At 38.7% G+C, this 13,894-nt stretch overlaps 1 protein-coding gene across 2 annotated transcripts in view; it reads left to right on the top strand.

The window, feature by feature from the left end:
• Positions 1 to 775: 775 nt before the first annotated feature.
• Positions 776 to 13,894, top strand: part of nova2 (NOVA alternative splicing regulator 2) — a 116,921-nt gene continuing 103,802 nt past the window's right edge. The window contains exons 1-2 of one of the 2 annotated variants that reach the window (XM_030151202.1): positions 780 to 2,108; positions 8,414 to 8,482. In XM_030151202.1, the coding sequence (XP_030007062.1) occupies positions 1,952 to 2,108; positions 8,414 to 8,482 (226 nt within the window). In that variant the 5' untranslated portion in view covers positions 780 to 1,951. Of the gene's footprint in view, positions 2,109 to 8,413; positions 8,483 to 13,894 lie in introns of both variants that reach the window. The other variant, XM_030151203.1, reaches the window with a different exon arrangement.

Below are 13,894 nucleotides of genomic sequence, written 5' to 3'. Positions count from 1 at the left end.
CTCCGTAGTTACCATGGAAACACCATCATCTTCTACAACACTGATTCACTAGTAAAACCCATGGAGTTGGATCAGTGACAGTGGATGGACTCACTGTGGTTATGTTCAGTTAATGCAGGGGTACCCATTCCTGATCCTTGAGAGCTACTATCCTGCATGTTTTAGATGTGTCCCTCTTGCAACACACCTGATTCAAATGATCAGTCTATCATCAAGCTCTGCAGAAGCCTGATAATGACTGTCAGGTGTGTTGGAAGAGGGACCCATCTAAAACATGCAGGATAGTAGCTCTTGAGGACCAGGATTGGGCACTCCTGTGTTTATGCTATATTTTACTGAAAAAGTCCCCTTTTCCTCAGTTTGTTTGTTTTTGATTTAATAACCATTGAATTTACTCTGAGCTTTAATGAACATCTACATGATCAGTCAATTAAAAATAGGAAGATAGATGATTTTCACTGGGAAAAATGCAAAATTCAGAGGAAAATATTATAATAAACTAGAAGCACTCGGAGAGCGCAGACCTCCGCCAAGGCTGATCAGAGGCCCCCCCCGTGGGCCCCCCCACCCCCGATCACCACCAAAATTTAATCATTTCTTCCTTATCCCATTTCCAACAAACCCTGAAAATTTCATCCAAATCTGTCCATAACTTTTTGAGTTATGTTGCACACTAACGGACAGACAAACAAACAAACAAACCCTGGCAAAAACATAACCTCCTTGGCGGAGGTAATGATGATAAACCACTTAGGAAAGGTTAAACAGAGAGAAAAATTCATTTGAGAACTTCCACAAAAGTCACACTGGGTCTTTATGGGTTAATACCAATTAGATGTCAGTGTCTTCTCCAGTTGTGTCAAACCTAAACGCTTGGGTTGTCCAAGTCTGTAACGACGCACCGAAGTTGTAAAATCCGAGGTTCATGGAAGGCGTCTGAAGGCCTCGTGACGTCACCGCTCCCCTGCGCTCTCTCCATCAGCCAGTCAGAGAAGGGATGCTCTGAACGCAAGACTGCAGCATCTTCACGGACAAAACGTAGAGCAGGAAGAAAAAAAAAACAACAAAAAAAAAAACAGCTCGAGTCTTTTCTTTCGGTCTGATCCATCCTCCAGCTCCGCGCGCGTCTCCGGACCGTCCTCAGCTCACGCGTCCGCCGTCACCCGTGGGTGTCCCGTTCATGACCGGAGCCCGGACAGGATAAAGCAGACAGAAAAGCCAGCCTGCTGCCCGAGTCCCCTTTGGGATTTTTTTTCTACTCTTCTTTGCTTCACTGACCTTTGTTTCCTTTCTGTGTTTCCTTTCCTTTCTGTCTTTCCTTTCCTTTCCTTTCTTCCCTTCGGTTCATTTCACCTCTTTGTCTTTCTGTTTGGCTTTATTTCCTTGCCCTGTTGGCCGCTGGTTTGCAGAGGAGCGCCACCATCCTGCACCGCCTGACATGCTTTTATCCGGTCGCAGCGGAATGACACACATATCTAACCCGCACATCTGAAGGTTGATGGAACACTGACGCTCCTGATTTTTGCACGGGTTTTTTAAAGTAGCCTAGAACACGCATCTGCATCCTCATCTGCAGAGGTTTGGGATTTTTTTGTTGTTGTTGGGTTCCTATTTCTCTTGAGCCGATCATCCGTCCGCTCCGCCAGTTTCTTTCTTTCTCTCTGTCTTCTGCGCAGCATCTCTTTACGCACGGCCACAGCGCGGAGAAAACGCGCAGCATATCATCCCCCGTCCGTAAAGAAACAGGCGTATTCTCCGATTCCGAACCCGCTTTCGCCTCCTTCTATTCCTCCTTCTCTTCCTTCTTCTTCTTCTTTTTCTTCAAGGACTCGGCTCTGTGTGTGCGTGTGTGTGCGTGTGTGTAAACGGCTGCGCTGCGTAAAAGAAAAACAACGGGAAAAGAAAGGGGGGATTTAAACGCAACACAAGCATCCAAGAGCAAGCTCGAAAAATGATGGCCGGCGGAGCAGTACAGCAAAACGGGATTTTCTCAAATCCTCACCACCACAATCAACAACCACACATGGAGTCCGATCCACCGGATTCGCGTAAAAGACCCCTGGAGACGCCGACGGAGGCCAGCAGCACCAAACGCACAAACACGGGAGGTAGGACAAGGCGATGGGGATGCGGGGAGCGGGTCCGGGTCAATGTGGTTTTCGTCCAGATTCAAGGAGGTGCAGGTTGATGTGATCGGGGAGGGATTGGGAGGTATTTCCAGAGCGCGTTTTCCCCTTAAATCTGCCTTGTCATGAGCGACATTTTTTTTTTTTTAATTCGCATCCCGGGTGCGTGGATGAAAGGGAAACAATGAGAATGGGATTTGGAGGGAATCCGCCGGGTCCCTCACAGATAGCGCACATCCTGGCTCTTCCCAGTCAACATCAGCCTGCATTATGTGTGTGTTTTTGAAACTGCGTCTTAAGATTTTTTTTTTTTTTACGCGCAGCCACACTCCAGCGGCCATGCTGGAGCCAAAATAAGGATGTAAACAAGTGAAATCCAGATCAGGCTGGTGTGATGGTGGTGGTGGCGGTGCGTGATCGCTCTCATCCCGTCGACGGATGACCTTGTGATAATCTCACACATCAGCCACCATCGCCGCTTTGTGTACAATTACACAAGCGGATAAACAAGCGAGAGTCGTATTAACAGCAGGCCTTTGACGCGCCAGAGCCGGAGACCGAGGCGGAATGCGACAGTCTGTGTTATTGCAGTATATGATGATGCCTGTGCCTGGACATTTCTCAGCATGCATTTGCATTACTGTCCTCATTTTTTTTATCTGCAGTGACGAGCGAGACGTTTTTTTTTTTTTAATCTCTAAATTTGTCCAATGATGCTTTTTCATGGTTGGATGAAATATGGATATGTCACCATGGCAATCACCATATTTGGTTTTTGTTTACATGCTGTCATGCGCCAAAGCATTCCCATCACCCGGCATTCCAACCATCAGTAGCCTCTCCTGGCCATGCACCCCCCCCCCCCCCCCCCCCCCCATCATGGACATGTGGACACACAATACGCTGTCAATGCTCCTTAAAGACCCCGGACTCAGGGGGTCCAGCAGGGTTTGGATCAGTTCAGGGAGTCCAGTCCAGTCCTCAGAAGTAAAAGTCTGCCTTTAATTCAGGTCATTAGGTTGATGTTATCAGGGTTTAGGAGAGTTTTAATCCTCAAACTGCTCAATCTGGACCAGTGTCACAGTGTCTTTCCTCTCACATCCACAGTGTTTTTTGTCTCTTCTCAGGCTGAAACTGGAAATAACAAACCGTTCTCAATGTCTCACCTTGAAACATAAGCTCAGAATAAATAAAACATATGATTTTACCCTAAATGTTGTCTTTAAGGCCATAGAACTCCTCTGAAACACATTAACCTGCACTAATATCATTTAGATTTCAGTGTTTTCGCCAGTTCTCTAATATCTGACACTGAATTAATTATAATTTAATTCAATTCAGTCTTGAATTAAGTTGAGACATTGCATTAACAGCAATACACTTGACATTATCCATAATTTTATACTTATAATATTAGTGTCGTGAAAAATATTCAGTATTTGGCCTCAATTTTTAGTATTTAAGCTATAAAAACCCCTCAGAAACACATTCACTTACACCAATATTGTTCAGATTTTATTATTTTAATGTCAAATGTTATATTTTAATGATTTAAAGGACCTAATGTGATTTATGAAGAAAGATACTGAATTTTTTTTAGAACTTTAGAGTAAAATTTGTGCAAAAGTTTGCAATTCAGTGTTGAATTAAGTTGCAACAGTTTTTAAAATTGCATTAGATTTGACATTATCCGTAATTTCATACTTATAGTATCTAGTGTCATGTAAAAAATATTCAGTATTTTGCCTAAAATTTTATTCTTCAGCACTGTAAAAAACAAAACTCAAACACATTCACTTGTACTAATATTGATCAGATTTTAATATTTTAAGGTCACATATTATATTTTAACATCTGACATTGAAATAATTGAAATGTAACATACACATTTAGTGAAAAAGATGCTTCATATTAGAGTTGAGAATCATTTAAAGGATTTAATGTATTTATTAATATAGTTACTGACTTTTTTTAATGTATAACTTTACAGTAAAATTTTTGCAAAAGTTTGCAATTCAGTGCTGAATTAAGTTGCAACAGTTTTTAAAATTGCATTAAATTTGACATTATCCATAATTTCATACTTATAGTATTTAGTGTCATGTGAAAAATATTCAGTATTTTGCCTCAAATGTTGTTCTTTTAAGCTGTAAAATCCCTCAAACACATTCACTTACACTAATATTGTTCAGATTTTAATATTTTAATGTCAAATATTACATTTTATTATCTGACACTGAAATAATTAAAATGCAAAATGTACACATTTAGTGAAACAGATGTTGAGAATGATTTAAAGGATCTAATTGGATTTATTAATATAGTTACTGACATTGTTTATAACTTTACAGTAAAATTTGTTCAAAAGTTTGCAATTCAGTGTTGAATTAAGTTGCAACAGCTTTTTAAATTACATTAAATTTGACATTATGCATAATTTCATACTTCTAAATCTTAATCTACTCAGTGTCATGTCAAAAAATATTCAGTATTTTCCCCAAATTTTCTTCTTGAAGGCCATAAAAACTCCTCTGAAACACATAAGTATGCATTAGCATTATTTAGATTTCAATGTTTTCTCCAATTCTCTAAAATCTGACAATTAATTATAATTTAATTTTAACATGTACACATTTAGTAAAACAGATGATTCATACCAGAGGAAAGAGAATTAATACAGATCTATTGTGATGTATTACTACAGTGGTTGAATTTTTTTTTATAAGGTTACAGTAACATGTGTGCAAAATGTCCAATTTAGTGTTAATTATTTGAGACATTGCATTAAAAAGGAATACATTTGACATTATTCACAATTTAATACTTAAACTACTTAGTGTACTGTCCAAAATATTCAGTATTTCGCCCACATTTTATTCTTTCAAGCTGTAAAAAAACCCTCCTCTGAAACACTTTTACATGCATTAATATCATTCAGATATTAATATCTTCTCCAATTCTTTAAAATCTGACATTAAATGAATTAAAATTTAGCATGTACACATTTTTTTTTATTGGAGCAGACACTTAAATGCAGTCTCTGAAAAAAAAGTCATATCTTTACAGAAAAAGTTGTGCAAAAATTTCCAATTTGGTGTTGCATTGTTGCGACAACTCTTTAAAGTATATTAAATTAGACATTATCCTTAAATTCATGCTTATAAACCTCAAACTACTTAGTGTCAGGTCAAAAATATTCAGTATTTTGCACCAATTTGACTCTTTGAGGCCATAAAAACTCCTCTAAAACACATAGTACGATGCATTACTGTCACACAGATTTTACTTCTTATTGAGGGAATTTGTGATGCTGCAAATCGATTCTGATCGTAATGAAGAGACTATTGTGTGAAAAATGTCGATTAGTTTCTCTTCAAATATCTTGTTTGATCCAAAACCCAAAAATATTCAGTTATATTCACAGAGGAGGAAAGAAACCAGGAAATATTCACATTAAGAAGCTGCAACCAGAGAATTTGCACTTCACTGAAACAGGTGATTTAATAGTTTTAATCTGTGCAGCGTTCAACTTGAGTCTGATAAAATATTGATAATTTAAACATGTTTACAGTGCGAGGCCTGATGATACTGAAAACTAATATGAAAATATAAGTCGACAGGTATGAACAGTCCATCAATAAGCTTTTATCTCGTGGATTTTTGGGTGACCTGGTCCTTTTGTGCATTGAACAAACCAGTTAATGTTAGATTTCCCTGACCCCCCCCCCCCCACACACACACACACACACACACTACCACTACGGCCCCCCCACAGCGGCCCTCCCGTCCTCAGTGGTTGTAAATAGACAGATGAGGGTGAGCCACAGGTTAGACGCCGCCGCCGCCGCTGTTTACAGATCGATGCAGTAAAGGCTGTATGTAAAAAGCCACTCACCCCCCCACACACCCCCTCCCTCCTCAGGGACCATCCTCCAGCAGGCAGGAAGCTCGTCCATTTAGACAAATGAAAAGGTTGGGATGATGATGATGATGATGGTGATGGCTTTTTACTCAGGCAGAGTGGAGGTCAGCATCAGGCCGAGCAGGACCACGATGCAGCCCCCCCACCTCACCCCCCCACACTATAAACACACACAGGAATCGGCTGCTGCTGGTCTTTTCTAATCATTCTGCACTAACTTAATGTTTTATAAATGTCTTTTCACTTTCTGAGCTAAAAATTGGGTCTTTATTATCTTTATTTGACTGATTTGCACAAGTGAAGCTTCTATTTTACTGATAATAGATGCAGGTTGATTTACAGACCGGGTTGGGGGGTTGGTGGTGGTGGGGGTATGGACAACATCTCAAACATGTCAAAGTAATTTTATTTCTCCGTCATTGTAATGGTACAAAATGGTTTGAATTAACCACACGGAGCGGATTATTTTCTTCTTTTATCTGGAGCTTCCATAGAAACCAAAAAACAACACAACAAAACACTTGGGTTAAAAATAAAAGGCTCAAAACTGTAAAATTAGAATTTTTTTTTTTTTTTTTTTTTTTTTTTTTTTTATCACAATGGGATCTTTAATGAACTGCAAATGTCTGGTCCATCATGTAGAGTCCAGCCTCTGGTTTTAAGACTGAAGTCACTGCTTGAAACCAGATTTGTTCCACATGTGTGAAAATACAGTGACTTCCTGTCACTGGAAAATAAAAAGAACATTTCTGTGGTTTTACCTGATAAATGAAACAAAGCTAAAGAATAATCTTTTCATCAAATAAATGTTTTTACAAATCATTCAAATAATATCAGTGAATATTATTAACTAGCAAGCTAACTATGGCTAACATTAGCAGCAAAGTATATGTTCTTTAGGTGTTTATTTTGTTAGCTAATATTAGCTCATGTTAGCTACTGTTAGCTAATATGTTAGCTGTAATGTTAGCTAATATGTTAGCCAGCAAAATAAACCCCAAAATAAACCCCCCTGAACATATATTGAACTAGAAGCTTATATAGTTAAGAACTTCATTGCAACATTCATGTGTAGCAGCAGAAAACCATAGTTGGATGAAAAACTTGCGTCAGCTAACATTAGCTAGCAGGCTAACTGCAACTGCACACAAGAATGTCTATAAACAAGGCCTGGAAGCAAATATGTTCAAGTTCAACAGAATTCTGCAGGATTAGAACTAGTTTGACCTAAATCTGGACTGAAGCTGCTCAAAAGGTGCCACAGTTTTATCTTTTCTTTTTCTAATAATGAGACAAACACCAGTAAGTCAAACCTATTTTTAATATTATTGTGTATCAGCAGAGCTACATGTTCAGCATGTTGGGTTGAAAAAGTATTGTCTAAAGAATTGGTTTTGTGCTTTTTGCAGCAGCTAATGTTAACTAGCAAGCTAACCTCATTTTAACCAGAGATTAAAATCAAAACAATAAGTTAAAGTTATGTTAAATGATTTTGTCTTTTTGAGGAAACAGTTGAAGCTGCAGGATCGCAAACAAATAAACAATTTAATCACTACTGTAATAAATAACTTTAAACAAGGAAATGTGTTTGTATTATTTAGTACTAATGTACAAATGAATCTCAGTGTTACATTTTAAAACTAATTAGCTAAATTCACAAATTAAATAACTGTTTTTAATTAGACATACTATGGACAGGAAGCAGCCACATTTCCACACATGTGGATCAGATCAGGTGTGTCTAAATTATTTTAATTTACCAACGGCTGGATTTCCAGGATTTCAAATCTTGTTTTAGGTTATTGTCGATATTAGGGATGCACCGATACATCGACTGAAACATCGATATCGGCCTCTATTTGGTGATATTGGCCAATATCGATATCGTTGTATTTATCACATTGTTATCATATCGTGTGTTTTCACTGGTAGCCTCAGATATTTATGTGTCGTGTTATATTTAAGTTTTTTGTTTTGTTTTTTTTAATACATGGGTGTTTTCATCTGTGTTCAAAGATAATGTGATGAAGGACTGAAATACTTTACAACAGGAACACATTTTTAATATTTATTATGAAGATTTCTTTGTTAAGGCGATAAATAACACCCAAACTAGATCAATCAGTTTCACATGTCCTTGTCAGCTTTGGCAGTCGGTGCATCCCTAGTACTCCTCATATCACCCAAACCTAGACCCGGTGGATTAAAGCCAACATTGGTTTTCACTGAGAAACTGTTGATGTTTTTTTAGATCTAAGATGGCTTGCACCTTTAAAGTTCTTTAAGAGCTCTTAAATATGACTGTTTCTATGTATAATTAGTTGACGCCACACACTCCCCACCCCTGTGCTTCCTCTCTCTGTAGTGGCCTTCCTGCAGCCCCTATTTGAAACTGAAGGCATTGTATTCCCTCACCAAGAAACTGAGACTCATGGTAAGACAGACTTTGATTTTGATCTTCTACCTGTTTTCTAATCTTTAACTGTAACTTTCTTTAATGCAGGACTGATTCAGCAACAACAACACACACACATACACGCTTTGTCTTAAAAAGGCCAAATTATGCACAAAGACAATTATTTTAGGGAATGGAAAGAGCTGCAGGGCCTGACACCTTCATATTCTACTCATAATGCATGCTGATACTGTTATATTGTATGTTATCAGTTCCATAACATCCATTTCCATGCTTTTTGTACAAATTCAGTTTGTCATGATACCCGACATTACTGCACAGATGAGTCCTGATGACCTTTGACCTCATGCTAGCCATACCATCAAAGCATTTGGGTTTTTGACTGCTGTTGTAATTGCTGAAATGTTCCTTTGCTGTACGATCTATGATGCTGCTGTGCGTTCATGCGACTATTTCAATGTTTTTCTTTTTCATGTTTCACTGCAGCTTTGACTATTTGTCTTAATTCAAGTGGAAAATGAGTTTTTACAGTGAAGTTTTTCCAATCGACCGATACTTCATCTGGAAATAACCACCAGCTCCTAAGAAACCACACAAGGACCAAGAATCTGTTCATGTTGGACGCATTATCATGAAACATAGATTTACATGTAGATATGATAGTCTGTATAAAAGTTTATTCCCCTCAGGTCGACTTCACCTGACACGCTATTTTCTTCTCCTGATGCTGAAAACAAAAACAGTAAGAAAAACTCAGACTGAAAATTGAATGGATTTCAGTTGTTGTGAAAGCCAGTGTTTTGTCAGAATGAACAAAATAAGCAACAGAACTGTCAATTTGAACACAGTAAGTGACAAAATGAACAAAACTGTACAAAATGATCAATAAAATGAACAAAAAGCAAAAAAATAATCAATTGATTGGATAAAAAGCTGCATAATGAACAAACGTACTAGGTGATGAACAAAATTAACTAAATAGTCAATAACATGAACAAAAATTATAAATTAATTGGACTGGGAAAAGACACCAACAAAAGGATCAAAAAATACAACAAAATGACAAAATAATCAAAGAAACAAACAAAAGTGAAAAAAAAATCTATTAATTGGATATAAAAGCAACACAATGATGAAAATATGCAATGAAATTATAAATGATCAATAACATGAACAAAATAATCAATGAAATGAACAGATATTAAACCAAATTATCATTTAATTGGATATAAAAGCAACAAAATGATGAATATATGCATATATGCATCCAATATATGATTTGAAAAAGACACCAACAAAATAATTTTAAAAAATTCAACAAAATGAACAAAATAATCAATGAAATAAACGGAAGCAAAATAAATAATCAATTAAATGGATATAAATGCAACATAATGATAAAAATATGCAATGAAATTAACAAAATGATCAATTAAATAATCAAAATGGAGAAAAATGGAAAAAAACAACAACACTAGGAACAAACGCATCAACATAATAAATAATAATGAATAGCCTTGAATAATGTTTGTGTTCTGAATGTTGGGGGGGTTGAGCCGTTCGGGGTCAGATGTTGGACCTCTTGGGGCTGATGGTCGTCCTGTTTCCTCTGGACGGGGGTCCTGTTGGCGGCGGTGGTGGATGTGGTCGGCGTGGAAACGGTTGCCTGGATTCTGCAGCTCATAATGCAGGTCTTGTAAAAAGCTGGAGGTCTTAACGAGGGGGAGATCAATGAGGAGCTGCTGTTCACAGCCCCCCACCCCACCCCCAAACCCTCCGACCCCCCGGCCCCCTAATCCACCAACCCCAACCATTCTTATGTGAGCGGCCCCCCCCCCCGGCCCCCACCTCAGCAGGATCCCCTCTGTCATTAAACGAGCTCACTTTCCCTCTTGTCGTGGACGTATGTGATCAGACATGTTTGATCAGACTGTGTTAATATTTGATTCTGAAGACGGGTTTGATCTGGATCCACACGACGGCAGCTAAGACTCTATTTCTACTGAAAAAGTCATGAAAAACACAACTAAAATGTTGTTGCGATAAATCAGATCGTTATTCCATTAATAAAAAAGAGCTGATTTTGGTCCTGAATCAAAGAATGAAGAAATCAGGTGAATATTTGTAATTATTTGTGAGAAAAAACAAGATGAAAATGACATAAAAGATGAAAACAATGAACAATATGTAACAATGTGTAACAACATAAAAACAATTTATCGGTGTAAAAGTTGTAGCAATATTAACAGATTCAGCGACATATATTAATTGTAATAGTCTGAAACAAAAAACAGTTTAATGTCTTAAAAGTCAAAACAATCTGTAACACAACAAAAATGACTTTGCAACTTTAGAACAATAACAAAATGAAAACAATGTAACGAGACTTTTTTGGGCATAGTGCAATTGGTATGTCACGCAAAACTGCAATGGAAAGATCTTTTTTCACAACTAGAGTCATGTGAATAAAAAAACAAACAAACAAAAAAAAAAAACTGGATGTTGACGGATGTTACAACAAGCAAAGAAGAAGAGTTTTAAAAGAAATATGTTGCAGTATGTATGGACACACCAGGAAACCACATCATTTTTAAATGTAATATGAGATAGAGGGTAATATATAATACTAATGATATATCTGTAAATCAACACCATATTTACATTCATCGCCATGTTTACGGAATGACTTCTCATGTCATCTCGCAATAATAAATAAACAAATCATTGCATTTGTGATTTAATGGAAAAACCGACATTACACACTTCTGTTTTTTCGACATTTAGTAAATATCCTTAAAGTTTTGCGCGGATGTCCAATGGAAAAGCAACTAATGTGTAACAACATGAAAACAATGTATCAATATTTAATAAGATGAAAATGATTCAACGACATAAAAGGTGTAATTGTCGATAACAAGACAAAAAAACAGTTTAAAATCTTAAAAGTCAGAATATACGGAACAACAAAAATGAGTTTGCAACATTACACAGCGGTAACAACATGTAACATGAAAACAATCTAGTGTGAAAGTCAGTGTGTAACGAGAATCAACGACATGAAAGTTGTAATAATCTGTAACAAGATAAAAACAGTTTAAGGTGTAACATAAAAGAACATAACAATTAAAACATCCACTGAGACAGAAACAGGTTCTCACTTCTTATTTTGTTCATTTTAAACAAATGCATTTCACAACAAAATAAACACTGAAAAATTGATCACAGCATCAGGACTCATTTAAGGCATTATTTCACATATTCCATGAAATGATCCAAAAAAGACGTTAAATCATTGAAATCATTGGGAAGAAATGTAACAAATGTCTAAATATTGTTCAGGTTATATTTGAACCGTCTTATACTGATGAGGTTCAGGTTTTTGTTTTGTTTTTGTTGATTATGTTCTCTCTGAAATGAAGTCTAATATATGCATTTAAGCCTCACACGTTAACCTCAAAAAGTGGACGTTAAGGCGTTAAAGAGCGCAGATATGTGGTACAAATACAGGTGAAGATGCTAATCATGTATATTTATATGCACATGTATATTTTTAGTGAAATAACATTGAAGTTGTAGTCCTTATGAAGCCCTAGTGGAACAAATGCACCATTTTTGATTGTTAATTTAGTGTTTTAAAAGACTTTAAAGCAGAAAATCCTGACTGTTGTTAGATTTTGGAGTTTTTAATGAACATAAACATGACCAACAGTTAGAACATGTACAATGAAACTGAGGTCCATTATACGTCAGGTAAGAAAACAGTATAATACAGAAGCAGAGGCGTCTGTAACCTTCGCCTTTATTCGTTCCATGGATTCAGGACTGAGGTGAAGCAGGACTGGAGTGGCCTTCAGTCCCTTCACTTCAGTCAGTGTTCAACAAACTGCTTGTATAAGCCGTTGAGGAGTCTTATGTAAGGCACCGCCACAGTGAATTGGATGGGTTTATTCTGTCCGGTTTTATGTTCGGGGCTCGGAAAACGAACATACGAACGAGTCGAACACGGCTTTAACCAGTCAGGGAAAATCACATGACCTACATCCTTTCCTCCTCTCCTCTCCTCTCCTCTCCTCTCCTCTCCTCCTCTGTCTCTAAGATATAATACATTCATTTAGTAAATGGATGCACTGGCAGAGCCATGCTGGGATGGGGGGGGGGGGGGTTGCGGGGGGGGGGGGGGGGGGTGTCCTTGCCAAGTGACATCAGGGGACTCTCAGTATCTGGACGAGTCTTGTGAGTGTCCGTTATCTATTTCTGTAAAAGCAGAGATGAAGTTTACAGGCCAGAGGAGGTGATGGATTACAGCATTAACATATGCACACTTGTGTTCGTTTCTCTACCTAACCCAGTGGGGACTTTCATAACCATAACAGCTGAACAGATAATCCTAAACCTGACCGGACCCTTCACCCCAACTCTAACAACAAACCAGTCTGGGCGGTCCTCATATTTCCCCTGTTTACACACAGTCCCCACTGCGTTACATAAACATGGCAACTGGACATATTTGATTCTTAGCGATACGAGACAGGGATCTTTGATGATAGTGATCTGATTGTTTTCTGATGTTTTTTTTTTTTGGGATGACCATGCGAAGGATGTCTGAGGAGCAGGAACGTACATGGTTAAAACCGAAACAAACAGAGCGGTGGATTAAAAATGGGGTTTGTGCGTCTCACGCTAGTTTTTAGCCTCGTTAGCGTTCGGAACACGGCGTTCTCTCTGCGACGCCTGTTTTTAATTCACTCCCAGCCCTCAGCATTTCTCTCCCCCTTTCATTCCTCCTCATCAATACTTATGCTCTGCTTCCACCCTCCTCCTCCTCTCCCTCCGCCTCCTCCTCCTCCTCCTCCTGTCCTCCTTCACCCTCGTTCCTCCATCATTTCGTCCTCCCCCTCCCCCTTCATCAATCACCGGCTGCCATTGACGACGCACTTGCTCCGTTACTGGAGGCCGCCGATCATTCGCCGCCACCATCATGCAGGCGGCATCAGCGACCGTCCTGCTCCACCCCTCTCCTCTCCCTCATTTTTTTTTTTTTTTTCTTTTCGAGCCACTGCGTCAAAGTAGAAAAAAAGAAACAGAAGCCATTGTACAGGGTGGGGTGAAGGCGCCGGGGGGCGGGAACACTCCAACAGGGGAAGGCGTGGGATTGGTGGAGCGATACGCTGCTCACAGCGACTCGCTGGCTGATAGGTGAGGAGAGCAGATGAATAAAGATGAGGCGGTGATGAAAGGACGACTGGAAGCCCCCCCACCCTGCAAACCCCCCGACAGCCTCGAACAATACACACCACCCTCTGCACACACACACACATACACACACACACACACACACACCGAGGCCTGCGACGGGAGGCGGCGGCTTTACTTATCTTTGTTGGCGTTGAAGGCCGTGTCCGCGGCGATTTCCAAGTCCGATGACGGGGG

Source organism: Sphaeramia orbicularis, chromosome 13, assembly GCF_902148855.1.
Source record: "Sphaeramia orbicularis chromosome 13, fSphaOr1.1, whole genome shotgun sequence".
In the NCBI taxonomy this organism is placed as follows: domain Eukaryota; kingdom Metazoa; phylum Chordata; class Actinopteri; order Kurtiformes; family Apogonidae; genus Sphaeramia; species Sphaeramia orbicularis.
Note: the sequence above shows the minus strand (reverse complement) of the source record. Positions and strands in the feature narration are given on the sequence as shown.